We start from the raw sequence: 19,488 nt of genomic DNA on the forward strand, positions 1-19,488 counted from the left end.
TGTGGTTTGATCTGTTTGATTTATGAGTTTACCTTTACTGGTGAGTTTTATACTTTTGTGTGTTGTCATGATAGTGATTATTGTCCTTTTGTTTCTAATTGTAGCATTCAATACTTTGAATATATTAATACTATCCCATTCTCTCCTGGTCTACAAGGTTTCTGCTGAGAAATCTGTTGATGGTAATGGAGATTCTCTTGACAATTTTCTCTGGCAGCTTTAAAAATTCTTAGTCTTTGACTTTCGATAGTTTGATTATAATGTACCTTGGAGAGGATCTTTTTGGGTTGAATCTAATTGTGAACCTTTGAACTTCCTGAATTTGGATGTCCGTATTTCTCCCACAACTTGGCAAGTTTTCAGCTGTCATTGTGTCAAGTAGGTTTTCTGTGCCTTTCTCTATCTCTTCTCCATCAGGCAATCTTACAGTGCAAATATTTGTTTGTCTATTGATGTCCTATATGTTCCAAGGCTTTCTTTTTTATTCTTAATTTGTTTTTTCCCCCCTTAATGGGTTATTTCAAAAGACCTGTCTTCAAGTTCAGAAATTCTCTCTTCTGCTTGATCCTAGTCTATTGCTGAAGCTCTCAATTATATACTATTTTTATTTTTTTCATTGAACTCTTCAGCTCCAAGATTTCTGTTTGGTTCTTTTTTATGATATTGATTTCTGTTGAATTTCTCATTCAGATAATGAATTGTTTTCCTGATTTCATTTAATTGTTTGTCTGTATTCTCTTGTATCTTACTGAGTTTCCTTTAGATCACTATTTTGAATTCCTTTTCAGGCATTTTGTAAGTGTCCTTTTCTTTTGGGGTCTGTCATTGGAGACTTTTTTGCTTTCTTTTTTTGAGACAAGGTCTTGCTGTGTCACCCAGGCTGAAGTGCAGTGGCAAGATCTCGCTCACTGCAACCTTCTCCTCCTGGGCTTAAGTGATCCTCCCACCTCAGCCTGCTGAGTAGCTGGGACTACAGGCACATGCCACCACACCTGACTAATTTTTGTATATTTTGTAGAGACGGGTTTTGCCATGTTGCCCAGAATGGTCTTGAACTCCTGAGCTCCTGCTATCTGGCTCTCTTGGCCTTCCAAAGTGCTGGGATTACAGATGTGAGCCACTGCGCCCCACCAGGAGACTTACTGTATTCCTTTGAGGGTGTCGTGTTTCCTTGATTTTCGTTTATCGTGTCCAAGATACTGGATGTTGATATCTGTGCATTTAGTAGAATAGTTGCTCTTTTAAATTTTATTGAGTAGCTAATATATAGTAACAGTCTTTTTCCTGCAGATGGTTTTAGGGTATTAGCTGGGTATGGTGTGTTGCCTTTGGTTCTGGGTGGACTCAGTGGGTGGTGTAACACTCCTTGTCAGCTTCAGCTATAATCTTCAGCTATACTCCTAGTCAGTGATGTTTGCAATTGCTTCAGTTGCCTAGGCTATGGGAGTTTGCAATGGTGATGCTATAGATGAGGGTGCTGAGCTGATTTTTGGGCAAGTGAGGTTGCTAAGCTGATTTTGGGTGCGACATGTGCAGGCTAAAATGGCTGCCAGGCTGTCTATCTGGTTTTCCAGGGAGGCAGTAGTTACTGCCGTGGTGGCTGTCGTGCTGGGCTCAGGCTTTTGCTGGGGCAGCCTGCTGGCCGCAGCTGTGTGGCTATCTAGGGAGATGGGGCTATTGCCTGGTTGGCTATTACTTTGGGCTGGGCTCAAGTGCTTTTGCTCAGTGGGGCTGGGCAGTTTGGCAGCAGTCTATGGTGGGGGGCCAGGGCTACCACAGGACCTGTGGATTGGATTGTGTGCTGTGGGACTCTATCGTGGCCTGTTTTAGCGGACAGGACCACTGAGTTACCAGCTATCAGGCAGGGCGTGGGCAGGTGGTTCTGTGACGGGTTGTGAGAGGCAGTAGGGCTGCTGCAGGATTGGCTTTTTGGCTGAGTACTGGCATGTGCATGCTTGGCAGCCCAGGTGTTTATATGGTACAAGGGTGCTGGGTAAAGCACTGCCAGCTGTCTATTTGATGGCTTCCTTGCTGTGCAGGTCTGCCTGTTTTCTGGGTGGTTGGTAGTGCTGTGTGGGGTCTGATGCTGTGGTCATGGTCACTCTGTTTGACCTAGACTCTATGTGGATGGGGTTATGGTGCTGCAGGCCATCGTGTGATCATGGTAGAATGATGGCGGATTCTCAGGGATGAAGATAGTCAGTTGCTACTAGTCCCCAGGGCAGGATGCATACTAGTAGTGAGTCTAGCTTCAACTTGGTGCCATGCTACAGTAGCTTAGGACAAGGTGGGCTCCCACTCTGAGGCAATACAGCTGAATGATCTCTTGGCTACTCTCCAGACTGGATTTGTGGCCACTGATGACTTAGGGACTCTCCTTTATCAAGAATTGCTGGTGCCTGTGGCAGCAGTGGGGACCACTGATAGGTATCTCCAGCTTACTTTTTCCCTGTAAGAAGTTCCTCTGATTTTAAGCTGATTTTGGCAAGGGAGACAGTGTGGTAGGTAGGAAGCCTCACTCCCTTCCCTGTGGTGCTATCTTGAAGCCTTCATGCTCCACAGGGATTTTGCCCTTTCTCTGGTGCTCAGCAGCATGTATCTACAGTCATTTTAGTTGAAATATAGTTATTTGTTATTTTTGTTCCTTTTTGTCGTGGGTGATGTGTGCCAGGTAACTCTAGTAAGCCATTTTTTAAAAAACAAATCTGCATACAGATTGAGTATCCCTTATCCAAAATGCTTGAGACCAGAAGTGTTTTGGATTTTGTTTTGTTTTTGGATTTTGGAATATTTTATTTGCATTATACTTACTTGTTGGGCATCCCAAATCTGAAATATGCTCCAAAATCCAAAATCTGAAATGCTCCAATGAACATTTCCTACCATCTTGTTGGTACTCAAAAAGTTTTGGATTTTTCAGCATTTTGGATTTCAGATTTTTGGAACTGGGATGTTCAACCTGTATAATCTTTAGATCACCTGTTCAGCAAATCGACAAACACTGAGGACACTTTCTGTCTTCAACAAAGTTGATAGTCAGGTGGCCAGGGATAGCTAATCAGTGAATAAGAATACCTGGTACTGGTAGGAAAGAGCACCAACCACAATCACAGGAGGCTTCTTGGAGGAGGTGATCTCTGAACTGAGTTTTGAAGCATGAGTAACTAGGTAGTAATGCAGGGAAAGAGAAAATACGAGCAGGGATATAAAAGCAGTACATTATCATGCATAGCAATATACTAAGCTGCAATATCATACTAAACTACAAGCAGTTTAGTGCTTCCTAGTTGGGGGTAGTGTTCAATATAGGGGATCTGTAACGAGGTAAGTTGGAGAGGAAAACAGAAGCCAGGTTCTGCAACAACTTAGCTTTGTAAACTCGAGTCCCTCTTGCTTAAAAAGTGAATAGTTTCCAATCCCTTTGGCTTATAGCAGGATGAAAAATTATATCAGAAAATTCAAAACCATGTAAAAGAGGTTAGCTTTTACTTATTTATAACTGCCCTATTTGTGGGGCAAAGAAACTTGATGTCCCAGTAAGCGCATTCATGGGACTATTTAGAATACAGTCACTACTTTTATAAGCTTTAAGAAGTCATTGACCTTAAAAATCACAACACTTTCAGACTGTTAGATTATAGGCTTTTGTGCCTGTAAGTCTCCCATGACTGGTCTTTCCCAGGGTAAATGCAGATATTCCTAGTTAGTGGCAGTTTTATGTCTGATATACTTATCACCTAGTTGCATAGACTTATGTTATTTATACTAACTGAGCAGTTTTTGCTCTTAAAGCAGGTGTGATAATTGTTAAATATCCGTATCTAAATTTCACATACATTTAATAAGGCTCTCTGGTGAAATGGTTTTCTCAGTGTTAAGTAAGGTTTTCGTAGCATTAACTACCTAAATTTAGGTTGTTAAGTAGCGCTAGTAGTACAGTTGGAGAGATTCCATCTTAATCTAAACATATTTGTCTTGGTTAAAGTATACCAGAATGTAGCTGTTATTCTGATTGGTAAGGTGCACTTTTTTTTTTTTCTGATATGGAGTTTTGCTCTGTCACCCAGTCTGGAGTGCAATGGTGTGATCTTGGCTCACTGCAAACTCCACTTCCCAGGTTCACGCCATTCTCCTGACTCAGCCTCCCGAGTGGCTGGGACTACAGGCGCCCGCCACCACGCCCGGCTAATTTTTTGTATTTTTAGTAGAGACGGGGTTTCACCGTGTTATCCAGGATGGTTTTGATCTCCTGACCTCGTGATCTGCCCACCTTGGCCTCCCAAAGTGCTGCGATTACAGGTGTGAGCCACCGTGCCTGGCCTGTAAGGTGCATTTTATAATGAACTCATTATCTTTTTGGTCCAAATCTGTTTCTCTATGTTTTCATAAATGATACTATCATCTGCTAAGTCATGAACCAGAGGAATGTGGGAATAGTTTTTCTGTGTCTCACATCCATTGAGTTACCAACTCATATCAGTTCTGCCTTCTTGACATCCCTAAATCCATCCCTTCTCCATTTCCACTGGTCCTGCAGTAATAGACATCTCACCATTTTTCAAGTGGATTACTATGCTATAGGGCTCTTTGTGTTTGTAGACTTAAAATGGAAAGCTTCACCTATTCTTAGGTTACATTGAAAATTTATTTCAAGTAATGATATTTAATTTGGCGGGGCACAGATTTGCATAGTACTCCCTCTGTGTTGCTGTGTTGGATGAGCGCTCAGCTGAGGGCATTGGAGGGAGGGCACTGGGAATTATGGATGAAGCAACTTACTGTGAAGTCATGAAAACTTTTAGTAGGAAAAAGCCAACAGCTAATGCTGGTGGTAAAACTAGAGAGAGATTTAGGAGGTCTTAAGCATTTATAGTTCTTATTTATAAAATTGTTGTTTGGATTTAAAAAATGGATGTTAGCTATGACATTGGCTTAGATCTATGTACCAAAAGAAAAAGTGGTTTTGAAACTACTTTAGGCCGGGCGCGGTGGCTCACGCCTGTAATCCCAGCACTTTGGGAGGCCGAGGCGGGCGGATCACGAGGTCAGGAGATCGAGACCATCCTGGCTAACATGGTGAAACCCCGTCTCTACTAAAAATGCAAAAAAAAAAAAAAAAATTAGCCGGGCGAGGCGGCAGGCGCCTGTAGTCCCAGCTACTCGGGAGGCTGAGGCAGGAGAATGGCGTGAACCCGGGAGGCGGAGCTTGCAGTGAGCCGAGATCGCGCCACTGCACTCCAGCCTGGGCAACAGAGCCAGACTCAGTCTCAAAAAAAAAAAAAAAAAAAAGAAACTACTTTAGTCAAAATAGTACAGCAGTTGTTTTTGTGGAATCATAGGAAAGGTGTTAACTTGAGTAAGGACATTCCCCAAGAACACATAATTTTCTATGGAAAATGTGATTAGAGAAAAGATCTGAGCCTGTATAAGCATTTCCGTGTTTATTAGGAATTAGAGAAGATCTCAGATAAATTTCTTAATGTTTAGGACCTGCTCCAGCAGCCTCTGAAACTGGTGTTTTTGCTTTCATTTTGATTCCTTATGGTCCATTAGTCATACTGTTGCAAGATGGGCTTTATGAAATATAAATCTATGTCCTTCCTTACTTGAAATGAATAAGTTGCCTAATCTCAGCCTCAGTTCTCATCTAGAAAATGGAAATGAGAGGTATATGGGATTATTGGGAAGAATAAACTTGAAAAATGTAAGTAAAATATTTTATACATTGTTGAGCTCATTAGATGTTTAACAGGGATTATGTAATAATTATTTATAAGGCAAACCCCTTACTATGGCAAATGAGGCTCTTTATTATCCTATCTGTACTGCCTCATTTTCAGGAGCCCTATCTTATGTTCCATTCATAAAATCACTTAATATTTCTCACTTGGCATTTGCACTGTGATTTTCATTTCTCCAAGTATACCTCTCCCTGCCTGTACCTGCTTGTTGTCTCCGTTCCCATGGCATCATTCATAGATGTGTATTACAGCATTTCATACCATATTGCAGTAATCTCTTTTCTTGTCAGTTTCCCTTACTAGTCTGTGAGATTGTTGAGTGTAGAGCTGTTGTCTTTTTATTTTTGTATTCTTGTTTCTGGTAACTGTAGACATATAATTGAATGGTTGCTAAATATTTGTTTAACTGAATGCATGAATGAATGAACAGAGGAATGGAAAGAAGAATGAAAAGGAGTGGAGAGTAGTCGTTAAGGGAAAGGATTTTGAAGCCTGGATATATCTACTGGCTCTGGAATTTATTCTCTTTGTGGCCGTCAATGTGTTACTTAATCTTTTTATATTTTTTCTCCCTATATAAGATGGGACTAATATAGTATTTACTTTGCAGGGTTATAGTTACAGAAGATTTAAACGAGTTAATATATGTCTAAAGCCCTTAGAATAGTACATGACACATAGTGGCCGGGTGCGGTGGCTCACGCCTGTAATCCCAGCACTTTGGAAGGCCGAGGCGGGCAGATCACTTGAGGTCAGGAGTTTGAGACTAGCCTGCCCTACTTGGCGAAACCCCATCTCTATTAAAAATACAAAAAATTAGCCAGGCATGTTGGCGGGCACCTGTAATCCCAGCTACTTGGGAGGCTGAGGCCGGAGAATCGCTTGGACCTGGGAGGCAGAGGTTGCAGTGTGCCAAGATCATGGCACTGCACTCCAGCCTGGGTGACAAGAGCAAACCTCCATCTCAGGGGAAAAAAAAAAGCATAGTACGTGACACATAGTAAGCTCTATTTAGGTGTTAGCTGCTGCTAATATTTTTATTTTCCTGATGATTCAGAACCCATAGCATCTTTACTGTCATGAATAATGTTATCTTTATGCACTTAAATTGGCTACAGACTTTGAATTTTAAGATAATATTCAAATCATAAAAGTTGTTTTATATGCTCTGGATTCTTTCTTTTTATAGGGCTCTATGGAGCAAGTCAGTTCTCATTTCTTGGAGCAGACCCTTGACAAGAAGCTGATGTCAGATCTGAGGGTACCTTTTATTCTTTGTTGTTTAAACTGGGTTTCTGTAACCAATATAGGGGGGCAGTATGCTGAGTTGTGTTGATTTAACTTAGCAGCATTTGTTAAATTAATGTATGATAACTGTATTACATTTTAATTAAAAATCTTAGTAAATTGAAGCAAATAACAGATGACTTCATTAAATTTTGTATTATTGTAATGAAATAATTTACACAGGTTATGCTTTACAAAAAAGAGGCAAGATTAATTTTCTAAGCCAGGTACAGTGGCTCACATCTGTAATCCCAGCACTTTGGGAGGCTGAGGCAGGTGGATCACTTGCAGCCAGGAGTTTGAGACCAGCCTGGCCACATGGTGAACCCCATCTCAACTGAAAAACAAAAATTAGCTGGGTGTGGTGGCATGTGCCTGTAGTCCCGGCTACTTGGGTGGCTGAGGCAGAGAATCACTTGAACTCTGGAGACCAGAGGTTGCAGTGAGCCGAGATCGCACCACTGCTCTCCAGCCTGGGCAACAGAGTGGGACTCTGTCTCCAAAAAACCCCAAAAAACAACAACCAAAAAAACCCCAGAAAACCCCAAAAGACTAATTTTCTGTTTGTTAGGAACTACAAAGGCCTGTTCTCATTTTGTGAGATGGTATGACATTTTAGGACTCCTTTTCAGCAGCAGTTATCATGGAAGAGTGAGTAAAGCCTTTCTCCAAACAGTAACAAAATACCCCCAACCCCGCACCATTTTTTCCTTTTTTTTGAAACAGGGTCTCATGCTCTTGCCCAGGCTGGAATGCAGTGGCACAATCATAGCTCACTGCAGCTTTGATCTCCTGGGCTCAAGCATTCCTCCCACCCCACCCTCCTGAGTAGCCGGGACTACAGGCATGCCCCACCATGCCCAGCTAATTTTTTTTATCTCTAGTAGAGATGAGGTCTTGCTCTGTTCCCCATGCTGGTCTTGAACTTCTGAGCCCAAGCAATCCTCTTGCCTCTACCTCCCAAAGTGCTGGGATTACAGATGTGAGCCATTGTGCCCGGCCCCAACTGCCTCTTATGAAATGCCCTTAAGCTTTGATTGTGATGGTTCACTAACATGGTTTGCAGAACCAGATTTGAGTCTGAGAAAATAATATGTACATTCATTGTTAGTACCTCAATTTTGAAATTATAAAAGTGATTATAAAAGTGATACGAAAGTTGTGGAATTTTTGATGAAGGAAAGGAAAGCAATTTACCCATATGCCTGCTACCCTAATGTAATGACTTTGGTCATTTTGGTGTATGTCTCTCAGCTCTTTTTCTTGTGCATGTTTTTTTGTTTTTTTGTTTGTTTGTTTCTTTTGTTTTGTTTGAGACAGGGTCTCGCTCTGTCGCCCAGGCTGGAGTGCAGTGGCGCGATCTTGGTTCACTGCAACCTTTGCCTCCCGGGCTCAAGTGATCCTCTCACCTCGGCCTCCTGAGTAGCTGGGACTACAGGTGTGTACAACCACACCTGGCTAATTTTTTGTAGTTTTTTAGAGATGGGGTTTCCATGAGAGGCTGGTGTATAAAGCGGAGTGCCAGGTCATTCATTTGTGATGAGAACCATAACTGTCAAGTGGACTGGATACTTACTTTTCACCAACCAGTATATTCCACCTTAGGCAATCTCTGTGTAAAGTGAGTTTACTAGATTAGTGACTGTACTGCAACTGAAATAGAACGCAATGTTGCCAAATAGAAAAATACTTTTACTAGGACTTAAGATAATTGTTTTCTTTTCCTTTTTTTCTTTTCTCTTTTTTTTTTTTTTTTTTTTTTTTTGAGGTGGAGTCTCACTCTGTCGTCAGGCTGGAGTGCAGTGGCACGATCTTGGCTCACTGTAATCTCCGCCTCCCGAGTAACTGGGACTACAGGCATGCGCCACCACGCCCAGCTAATTTTTGTACTTTTAGTAGAGATAGTTTCACCATGTTGGCCAGGATGGTCTCAATCTCCTGACCTTGTGATCAGCCTGCCTTGGCCTCCCAAAGTGCTGGGATTACAGGCGTGGGCCACCTGCACCCTGCCTGATAATTGTTTTCTTAGAGTAAATGTGTTGTCTACCCAAGATGGTGTTTGGAGGGGCACTGTCATTATTTACCTCTCTGGCTCTCTCTTTCCTATGTTGCTGCCACAGCAAACGTAACCAACTTTCTTAACACATTCTTCAGCTATCTTTATCCTTTTTAATTAGGTACTTTCAGCTATTATAGACCAGCAAGGCTTTGGTTTCATTTTAAGTTGAATTTGCATTTCTCTTGTATGAACTACTGATAATTTTTACAAATGTAACTCTCAAAAAACAGTTTTATTTTCTGCCTTCCCATGTTCTCAGGGTTCATCTTAGCGTTCCTTCATGAACCTCTTACAATTGGTAATTATTGTTGTCTTCTGCAGAGGAAACGTACTGCACATGAGCGTGCCAAGGAACTTTACAGTTCAGGGGAGTTTTCCAGTGGCAGGAAGTGGGGAGATGATGCTCCCAAGGAAGAAGTAGATACTGGGGCTGTGAACTTGATTGAGTCAGGAGCTTGTGGAGCTTTCGTTCATGGGTTGGAAGATGAGATGTATGGTAAGTATGACTGTATAATAGTAATAACGCTCTTTAATTGAGTGACTGCTATGTGTCTGGCATTGTACTGGGTGATACACATGTATCATTTCATTTAGTCCTTACAGTAACTCTGGGAAGTACTTACTATGCTTTTTATTTTACACACAGAAGAGACCCCAGTAGTATGAGACAATGGTGAAGAGCAAGAGATTTGGGTTTAGTCAATCTATATTTAAATTCCAGCATTTTTATAAAACAGGGATGATGATAACTATCTTTCTGAGTTCTGAGAATTAAATGAGGTTCTATACACATAAAGCAGTTGGCATAATACATGTGCCTATTTATAATAAACACTGAATAATTGGCAATTAAAATGGATATTAATAAAAATAGTAACTTGATATTGCTTACCCAGCTAGTAAGAGACAGAGCAAGATTTAAACCTAGGTATGTCTGACTGCAAAGCCTTTATATGACTGATGAATATTTTATTTCACCTTCATTTTTGAAAGATATTTTTGGGCCAGGCATGGTGGCTCACACCTGTAATCCCAGCACTTTGGGAGGCTGAGGCTGGAGGATCACTTGAGGCTAGCAGTTCAAGACCAACCTGGTTAACATGGTGAAACCCTGTATCTACTAAAAATACAAAAAATAGCCCGTATGATGGCATGCACCTGTAATCTCAGCTACTAGAGAGGCTCAGACACAAGAATCACTTGAACTCAGGAGGCAGAAGTTTCAGTGAGCTGAGATTGTGCCCCTGCACTCTAACCTGGGCACGCAACAGGACAAAACTCTGTCTCAAAAAATACATACATACATACATACAGAAAGGTATTTTTGTGGAAATAAAATTCTAGATTAATAAACTTTTTTTTTCAAGAGTCTTTTTTAGTTTTTGAGACAGGTTCTCACTCTGTCACCCAGGCTAGAGTGTAGTGGTGTGATCACAGCTCACTGAAGCCTTGACTTCCTGGACCCAAGCAATCCTCCTACCTCAGCCTTTTGAGTAGCTGGGACCATAAGCACGTGTCACCGTGCCCGGCTAATTTTGTAATATTTTTGTAGAGACGGGGCCTCCCTATATTGTCCAAGCCAGTCTTGAACTGGGCTTAAGTGATCCTTTTGCCTTGGCCTCCTAAAGTGTTGAGATTGCAGGCGTGAGCCACTGTGCGTGGCCTCTATCAGTCTTTTAGTGATATTGCTGCATAGTTTTCTGTTGAGAAATTTATTGTCATTTTTATCTTCCTCTGTATATAATGTGTCTTTTTATCTCCAGCTGCTTTTAAGATTTATCTTTATCACTGGTTTTAAGCAATCTGATTATGATATGCCTGGGTATAGTACAGTTCATGTCATGTTTCTTTTGCTTGGAGTTTGTTGAGCTTCTTGAATCAAATAGTTTTCATCACAGTTGGACATTTTTTTTTTTTTTTTGCTATTATTTCTTTCTTTCTCTTTTTTGGGGGGCGGGGGTGGGGTGGGGACAGAGTTTCGCCCAGGCTGAAGTGCAGTGGTGTGATCTCAGCTCACTGCAACCTCTGCCTCCTAGGTTCAGGCAATTCTCACGCTTCAGCCTCCCAAGTAACTGGGACTACAGGTGCCCGCCACCACTCTCGGCTAATTTTTATGTTTCTAGTAGAGACGGAGTTTTGTCATGTTGCTGAGGCTGGTCTCAAACTCCTGAGCTCAACTTACCTGCTCACTTCAGCCGCCCAAAGTGCTGGGATTACAGGTGTGAGCCACTGTACCCAGCCACTATTATTTTTTAAAATTTCTCTGACTCTACGGGCCCTTTGGCGACTTTAATTACACATGCGTTAGGATACTGATATTGTTTTACAGCTCACTGATGCTCTATTCTTTTTTCTTTCTTTTTTTTTTTTTCTAGTTTTTATTTTCTCTTTGTTTGATTTTGGATAGTATCTATTGCTTTGTCTTTGAGTGTTGCAAGATATAATCTGATGTTAATCCCACCCAGTATATTTTTCATCTCAGACATGTAGTTTTTGTCTCTAGAAGTTTGATTAGAATTTGGGTTTTTTCCATCCTGGACCACATAAGGAGACCCTATCTCTACAAAAAATTTAAAATTAGCAAGACATGGTTGTACATGCCTTTAGTCCCAGCTACTTGGGAGGCTGAGGCAGGAGGATTGCTTGAGCCCAGGAGTTAGAGGTTGCAGGGAGCCGTGGTTGCACAAGTGTACTCCAGCCTGGGTGACAGAGCAAGACCCTGTCTCAAAAAAAAAGAAAAAAGAATTTAGGTCTTTTTAGTATCTACCATGTCTTTCTTAACATACTTAATCTTTCCTCTAGCTTTGTAAGCAGATAATATGTTTATAATAACTGTCTTACTATCCTTGTTTACTAGGTCTATTATTTCTGTGATTCCTAGGTTGGTTTTGATTGATTTTTTTCCTCCTGTATTACGTATTATTCCATCTTGTATATATTCCATCCTGTGTCTTTTCATGTCTGATAATTTTTAGTTGGATGCCAGACATTATAGATTTCACTTTATTGGATACTGAACATTATTTTATTCCTATAAATATTTTTGAGCTTTGTTCTGGGATCCGTTTTTTCAGGTCTTATACTTTGTTAGGCAGGATTAGAGAAAACCTCTTTTTTTCTTCTTTCTTTCTTTCTTTCTTTCTTTTCTTTCTTTTCTCTCTTTCTTTTCTTTTGACAGGATCTTGCTCTATTGCTCAGTCTGGAGTGCCAAGGTGCAGTCACGGATCACTGCAGCCTTGACCTCCTGGGCTCAGATGACCTTCCCACTTCAGCCTCCTGAGTAACTAGGACCACAGGTGGGTACCACCACACCTGGCTAATTTTTGTATTTTTTGTAGAGACAGGGTTTTGTCATGTTGCCCAGGCCGGGCTTGAAGCCCTGGCCTCAAGCAATCCGGCCGCCTCGGCCTCCCAAAGTTTTAGGATTACCGGTGTAAGCCACCACACCTGGCTGCAAAATTCTTCTAAGTTAACTGTGGTTTTATAGGCCCTGTGTGAGCTCTAGAGATTGTTTCCTCTCATTGTTTTGAGTGCTGCTTTTCCAGGCCTCAGATGGTCTCTGTCTCACAGATCAGAATTCAGCTGAAGACTTGAGGCAACCGTCTGCAGATCTCCCAAGCTTTCTGTCTCTCTGTGTAGTTCTCTCCTTTCCAGTAATTTGCTCTATGAACTCTCACCACATTGGACTTCCCAAACTCCCAGCTCAATCTTCTCAACTCAGGGAGAGAAGACCTAGTGCCTGGAGTCTCTCTAAACTTAATTGCTGTAATCATTGAGATCACCTCATTTATTTCTCATCTCTCAGGGACAGAAGTCCTTTATTGCCAGATGCCCAGTGTCTGGAGTGCTGTTGTTTCATATATTTTGTCTCTGTCTCATCCTTAGAGGATAAAGCTGGTCCTCCATCTTGTAATAGACTTCCTATAAAGCCCTGTGATTTCCATGTGCTATCTGTCTCACGTAGATCTCAGAATTTCAGTGCTTTGAGATGATTAACTCCAGCCTCTTCATTATCAGCAAGGGTAACAGACCTGGTAAGGTAATGTTGAATGTCCACATTTTACAGTAAATTTGTGCCAGAGACTTGTGCCAGGTCTTAAAAATGCCTATAAAATCATACCTCAGGATAGAACTTCTTAGAAGGGCAAGAATATTATTTTTGAAAGAGTTTTTCATCAGTAGATGTAAGAATTGGGTTATCCTATCATTTGTTCTAAAATGTTCCATATGTATAGAAAGTAAATAAAGCTACCTCTGCTTTTTGATTCTCTATGAACTTAAAATATGAATTACAATTTAAATAATATTGGATAATGAGGAAGTCCAGTTATTAAAACCTATTTTACTCTAAAATGAGTAACTGAAACCTATTTTGTTTCTATTAGCATTTTTGCTTTGTTTAGTTTCTACAACTGAATTTGGTCACTTTTAACATTTATATGATTTACTTACACAATTTCCAGTTTGCCATTAAGATTTTTTAAATACTTTAAAAAAATTTTTTTTTATTTTTTATTTTTTATTTTTTATTATTTTTTATTTTTTTGAGACGGAGTCTCGCTGTGTCGCCCAGGCTGGAGTGCAGTGGCCGGATCTCAGCTTACCGCAAGCTCCGCCTCCTGGGTTCATGCCATTCTCCTGCCTCAGCCTCCCGAGTAGCTGGGACTACAGGCGCCCGCCACCTCGCCTGGCTAGTTTTTTGTGTTTTTTAGTAGAGATGGGGTTTCACCGGGTTAGCCAGGATGGTCTCGATCTCCTGACCTCGTGATCTGCCCATCTATACTTTTTTTTTTTTTTTTTTTTTTTTTTTTTTGAGGCGGGTCTGCGCTCTGTCGCCAGGCTGGAGTGCAGTGGCCAGATCTCCAGCTCACTGCAAGCTCCGCCTCCCAGTTCCAGCTATTCTCTACCTCAGCCTCCCGAGTAGCTGGGACCACAGGCGCCCGCCATAGCCCGGCTAATTTTTTTTGTGTTTTAGTAGAGGCGGGGTTTGCAGGTGTTGGCCAGGATGGTCTCGATCTCCTGACCTTGTGATCCGCCCGTCTCGGCCTCCCAAAGTGCTGGGATTACAGGCTTGAGCCACCGCGCCCGGCCTCCATCTATACTTTTAAGTTCTGGGGTACATGTGTGGAATGTGCAGGTTTGTTACATAGGTATACGCGTGCCATGGTGGTTTGCTGCACCCGTCAGCCCATTGTCTACAGTAGGTATTTCTCCTAATGCTGTCCCTCCCCCAGCCCCCCATCCCCCAACAGGCCCTGGTGTGTGATGCCCTCCCACCTCCCGTGTCCGTGTGTTCTCATTGTTCAACTCCCACTTATGAGTGAGAACATCTGGTGTTTGGTTTTCTGTTCTTGTGTTAGTTTGCTGAGGATGATGGTTTCCAGCTTCATCCATGTCCCTGTAAAGGACATGAACTCATCCTTTTTTATAACTACATAATATTCCATGGTGTATGTGTGCCACATTGTCTTTATCCAGTCTATCATTGATGGGCCTCTGAGTTGGTTTCAAGTCTGTGCTATTGTGAATAGTGCTGTAATAAAAAGATGTGTGCGTGTGTTTTTATAGTAGAATGATTTTATAATCCTTTGGGTATATACCCAGTCATGGGATTGCTGGGTCAAATGGTATTTCTGGTTCTAGATCCTTGAGGAATCGCCACACTGTCTTCCACAATGGCTGAACTAATTTATACTCCCACCAACAGTGTAAAAGCATTCCTGTTTCTCCACATCTTCTCCAGCGTCTGTTGTTTCCTGACTTTTTAATGATCGCCATTCTAACTGGTGTGAGATGGTATCTCATTGTGGTTTTGATTTGCATTTCTCTAATGACCAGTGATGATGAGCTTTTTTTCATATGTTTGTTGGTTGCATAAATGTCTTCTTTTGAGAAGTGTCTGTTCATATCCTTCACCCACTTTTTGATGGGGTTGGTTTTTTTTTTGTTTTGTTTTTTGAAATTTGTTTAAGTTCCTTGTAGATTCTAGATATTAGCTCTTTGTTGGATGGATAGATTACAGAACTTTTCTCCCATTCTGTAGGTTGCCTGTTCACTCTGAAGATAGTTTCTTTTGATGTGCAGAAGCTCTTTAGTTTAAGTAGATCCCATTTGTCAATTTTGGCTTTGTTGCCATTGCTTTTGGTGTTTTAGTCATGAAGTCTTTGCCCATGCCTATGTCCTGAATGGTATTGCCTAGGTTTTCTTCTAGGGCTTTTATGGTTTTAGGTCTTACGTTTAAGTCTTTAATCCATCTTGAGTTAGTTTTTGTATAAGGTGTAAGGAAGGGATCCAGTTTCAGCTTTCTGCATATGGCTAGCCAGTTTTCCCAACACCATTTATTAAATAGGGAATCCTTTCCCCGTTGGTTGTTTTTGTCAAGTTTGTCAAAGATCAGATGGTTGTAGATGTGTGGTGTTATTTCCGAGGCCTCTATTCTGTTCCATTGGTCTATATATCTGTGTTGGTACCAGTACTATGCTGTTTTGGTTACTGTAGCCTTGTAGTATAGTTTGAAGTCAGGTAGCATGAGGCCTCTAGCTTTGTTTTTTTTTGCTTAGAATTGTCTTGGCTATGCAGGCTCTTTTTTGGTTCCATACTAGTATATGTATTTAAGGGGTACATGAGATATTTTGATACAGGCATGAAATATGAAATAATCACATCATATAGAATAGGTATCCATCTCCTCAAGCATTTACCCTTTGTGATATAAATGTTATTAATATGTAATCAAATTAACTTAAGTTTAAAAAGTGAGTATACCATAACCAGGTATCAGGTGACAGCTTTCTAATTTTATCACATTTATACAATTCTGGGTAAATTTGGGTTTTAGGGGTGCATTGCTGGGAATGAAATGGAGCCTTATTTCACTGGCTGTTCATTCTAGTGTAGTGCCTCACATGCTTCTGGTATTCTAATTTATCCATCTTCTCCCTCCTTTTTGGGACTTTGTGCATGTAGCTTTTCTTCTAGAAAGGCCTTTTTCTTTCTTTTGGCTTAGCAGCTCTTTTAGGTATTGTTTTTAGGGATCACATATTACAGAAAGCCACCTCTGATCCCATTGATTGGGCTGTATTTCTTCATATGCATTTTCTTACATCCCTGTACTTTTCCATAGCAACAGTCATCACTCTGTAATGCAATTAACTGTTCTTGTTTGTAAGCCTGGGGGATAGTCTTGCTTTTGTTCATCTTTTTATCTTTAGTACTAAGTACAAAGCTAATAAGTAGCTAAGTCTGGACCCAATTGTACATGTGCAGATGCTGAGGATCAGTCTTTTTTAAAATGTAGTGTAGTAGATTCCTTTTCTCTGCTCTGTACCCATAGGGAGTCTGTGACATATTATTTATTTATTTTTAATTAACTTTTTTTTATAGAGATGGGGTCTCACTATGTTGCCCAGGCTGGTGTCAAACTCCTGGGCTTAAGTGATCCTCCCGCCTTGGCCTCTCAGAGTTCTGGGATTACAGGTGTGACATGCCTGGTCAACATATTTTCAACATTCCAAAAAGTTCAGTGGAAAATGTCAGTTTACCTGCTTATAGTCTGGCTGTTCAGGCAAAGTAAAATACCACATATGTTTGCTTCTGCTTGGAATTGTATCAGCTGAGGTCACACTGATTATCTCTTTCTGGTCAGAAGTTCCTTCCTGATTGCCTTGGTGGACTTGCAAAGGTTACATATGAGTCAGTGTGGTGTAATGGATAAAATTCTAGGAGGAAGAGCCAGCACTTAACATACTTGGGTTTATCTCTAGCTTGCCTTATAATTAGCAATTTCATGTTTAAATTATATTATTGTGAAGTGAAGAAAATTGTTCTCTTCTGATGAAAAGGAGGAATTCATAACTACCAAGAAAAACCTGAATCATCTGTCTTTAATGTAGTAACTCTACTCTTAACATGTCTATAAAACCTTTCTTTATACAAAGAGGAAATTGTGTTTGTGAGTTTTAACTACAACTTTAGGTAGTTTTTGTTTTGTTTTGAAATAGTCCATTTTGTCACAGAAGCATATGGGAATCACTAGAAAAAAACAACCATGTATAGAAGTCTTGCAAACATTTTCTGTGTCTTACTCATTTCTCATCTTTGTATCCTAGCCCTTAGTACTGCACCTAGCATATAGTACGTGTGCAGGACCCACTTATTAGTGAATGAAGAAAGGGTTTCCTCAGATCAGTGGCTTTATTGCTTACATGTTCTGAGCATACCAAGGGGTCGAAAACATGTCCCTGTTTTAAGGGTGCTTACAGAACCCAAATCTACACTGTAGGTGATACTTACTGAGCTCTTAAAATATGCCAGGCAGAGTCCCTGTGTGCTTTACCTGTATTATCTCATTTAGTCCTAACAACTCTGTAAGGAAATGAGTATTATCTCCATTTACCAGGTGAGAAATTTGAGGTGCCAGGAAGTTACTTATTTAAGATTACCCTCCAACTTAGTGGAGGGATCATTCACTACAGTTTGCTCTGAGACCTCTATCATTCCAAGTGTGTATCCTTAACCACTATATGATTTTAACCTGCAGTCAACAGACCTAGGTATTAGTCCTATTTCTGCCCTCATTTGCTTTGAGGCAAGTTAATCCATGTTGCTGAATCTTACCTCTAAAATTGGAACAATGATATTTAGTCTACTTTAATCTTAATAATAATGATAACATGATTTACTAACTGACTTTTTAAAAAGTACTGTGGTTGGAATACTGAGATAAGTAAGACAGTTTAATTTTCAAGAAGTTAATATAGACAGACATGCGACTTCACACATATGTGGAGTCAGATTTAAGCCATAGTTCTTGTGATACTAAATTCCATGTTCTTAGATCAATGTTAAGGTGGGTGGTATGTGAAACTGTGCGCATAGAGATCTCCCAGGGAGAGTTTATAGAATGAGAGGAGTAGAGAATAGAAGACAGCCTGAAGGAGAAGGAATCCATCTTGGACTTTTCCCATGGCTCTTAATTTGATATGAGTTACTTTATATGTATATAAAATATGGGGCTTCAGTGTGTTGCTCAGGCCAGCCTTGAACTCCTGGGGTCAAATGATCCTCCCACCTCAGCCTCCTGAGTAGCTGGGACTTTGGTGTATGGCACTGCACCTGGCTGATGTGCAGTTTTTTTGTTTTGTTTTTTGGGTTTTTTTTTTTTATTGTTGTTGTTTTTATTATTTTTTTTGTTTCTTTTTTTGAGACAGGGGCCCACTCTGTCACCCAGGATGGAGTGTAGTGGCACGATCATGGTTCACTGCAGCCTCAAACTCCTGGGCACAAGTGATCTTCCTGCCTCAGCTTCCCAAGTAGATGGTACTATATGCGTGTGCCAACACACTTGGCTAATTTGTTTTTTTGTGTTTTTGTTTTGATATCGGGTCTCGTTCTGTCACCCAGGCTGGAGTGCAGTGGCACGACCTTGGCTTACTGTAATTTCTGCCTCCCAGGCTCAAGTGATCCTCCCACCTCAGCCTCCCAAGTAGCTAAGACAACAGGTGCATACTTCCACACGCAGCTAATTTTTAAATTGTTTTTGGTAGAAACAGAGTTTTACCGTGTTTCCTAGGTGGGCTCAAGTGATCTGCCTACCTCGGCCTCCCAAAGTGTTGGGATTACAGGCGTGAGCCACTGTCCCCAGCCTGATGTGCAATTTTATTTTTTCTCTTTTTTCTAGAGGTTCGTATTGCTGCTGTGGAGGCCCTCTGCATGTTGGCCCAGTCTTCACCCTCTTTTGCTGAGAAGTGCCTTGATTTCCTAGTTGACATGTTCAACGATGAAATTGAGGAAGTACGTCTGCAGTCCATACATACCATGAGAAAAATCTCTAACAACATCACCCTCCGAGAAGATCAGCTTGACACTGTCCTGGCTGTGCTAGAGGTGAGTGTTTCTAGTTTGTTACTCATTAATTCATCCCTCACCCCCACTGTTAAAATCAGATATTGTGCTAGGCATTGGTGACAGAACAGTGTATCAGGCAGCACAGTTCTGTTTTCTCACCATACTCCACCCCCCAAAAATGGAAGAAATTGACTGTGAAACAGGAAATTTGAATAAGCTTGGTCTTTCTGTGATCAAGAAAGGATAGGATGCCTAGAGAATACATAGTGTCTAACCTGAATTGGCTGAGGTGAGGTTGGGAAGAAGGAGGAAGTGCTGTAGTGGACATTTGAAGGAGGAGTAGGACTTAGCTGGACTTTTTCTTTCCCTTTTCTTTTGAGACAGGCTCTCACTCTGTCACTCAAGCTGAAGTGCATCTTTTTTAAAGGAGAAGTGACACTGGTGGTAGGATGAAAGGGTACCAGACAGAGGGCGCAATGTCTTTTTTTTTTTTTTGTTAGACGGAGTCTCACTCTGTCGCCCAGGCTGGAGTGCAGTGGCGCGATCTCGGCTCAC

General features: G+C 41.1%; 1 protein-coding gene across 6 annotated transcripts in view; it reads left to right on the plus strand.

The window, feature by feature from the left end:
* Nucleotides 1-19,488, plus strand: part of INTS4 (integrator complex subunit 4) — a 109,701-nt gene that overhangs the window by 42,587 nt on the left and 47,626 nt on the right. For all 6 annotated transcript variants that reach the window (XM_031653084.1, XM_021926350.2, XM_031653086.1 and 3 more), the window contains 3 exons: nt 6,931-7,002; nt 9,409-9,583; nt 18,767-18,972. In XM_031653084.1, coding sequence (XP_031508944.1) covers nt 6,931-7,002; nt 9,409-9,583; nt 18,767-18,972 — 453 coding nt within the window. The remainder of the gene's footprint in view (nt 1-6,930; nt 7,003-9,408; nt 9,584-18,766; nt 18,973-19,488) is intronic.

Source organism: Papio anubis, chromosome 12 (genome assembly GCF_008728515.1).
Source record: "Papio anubis isolate 15944 chromosome 12, Panubis1.0, whole genome shotgun sequence".
In the NCBI taxonomy this organism is placed as follows: Eukaryota; Metazoa; Chordata; class Mammalia; order Primates; family Cercopithecidae; genus Papio; species Papio anubis.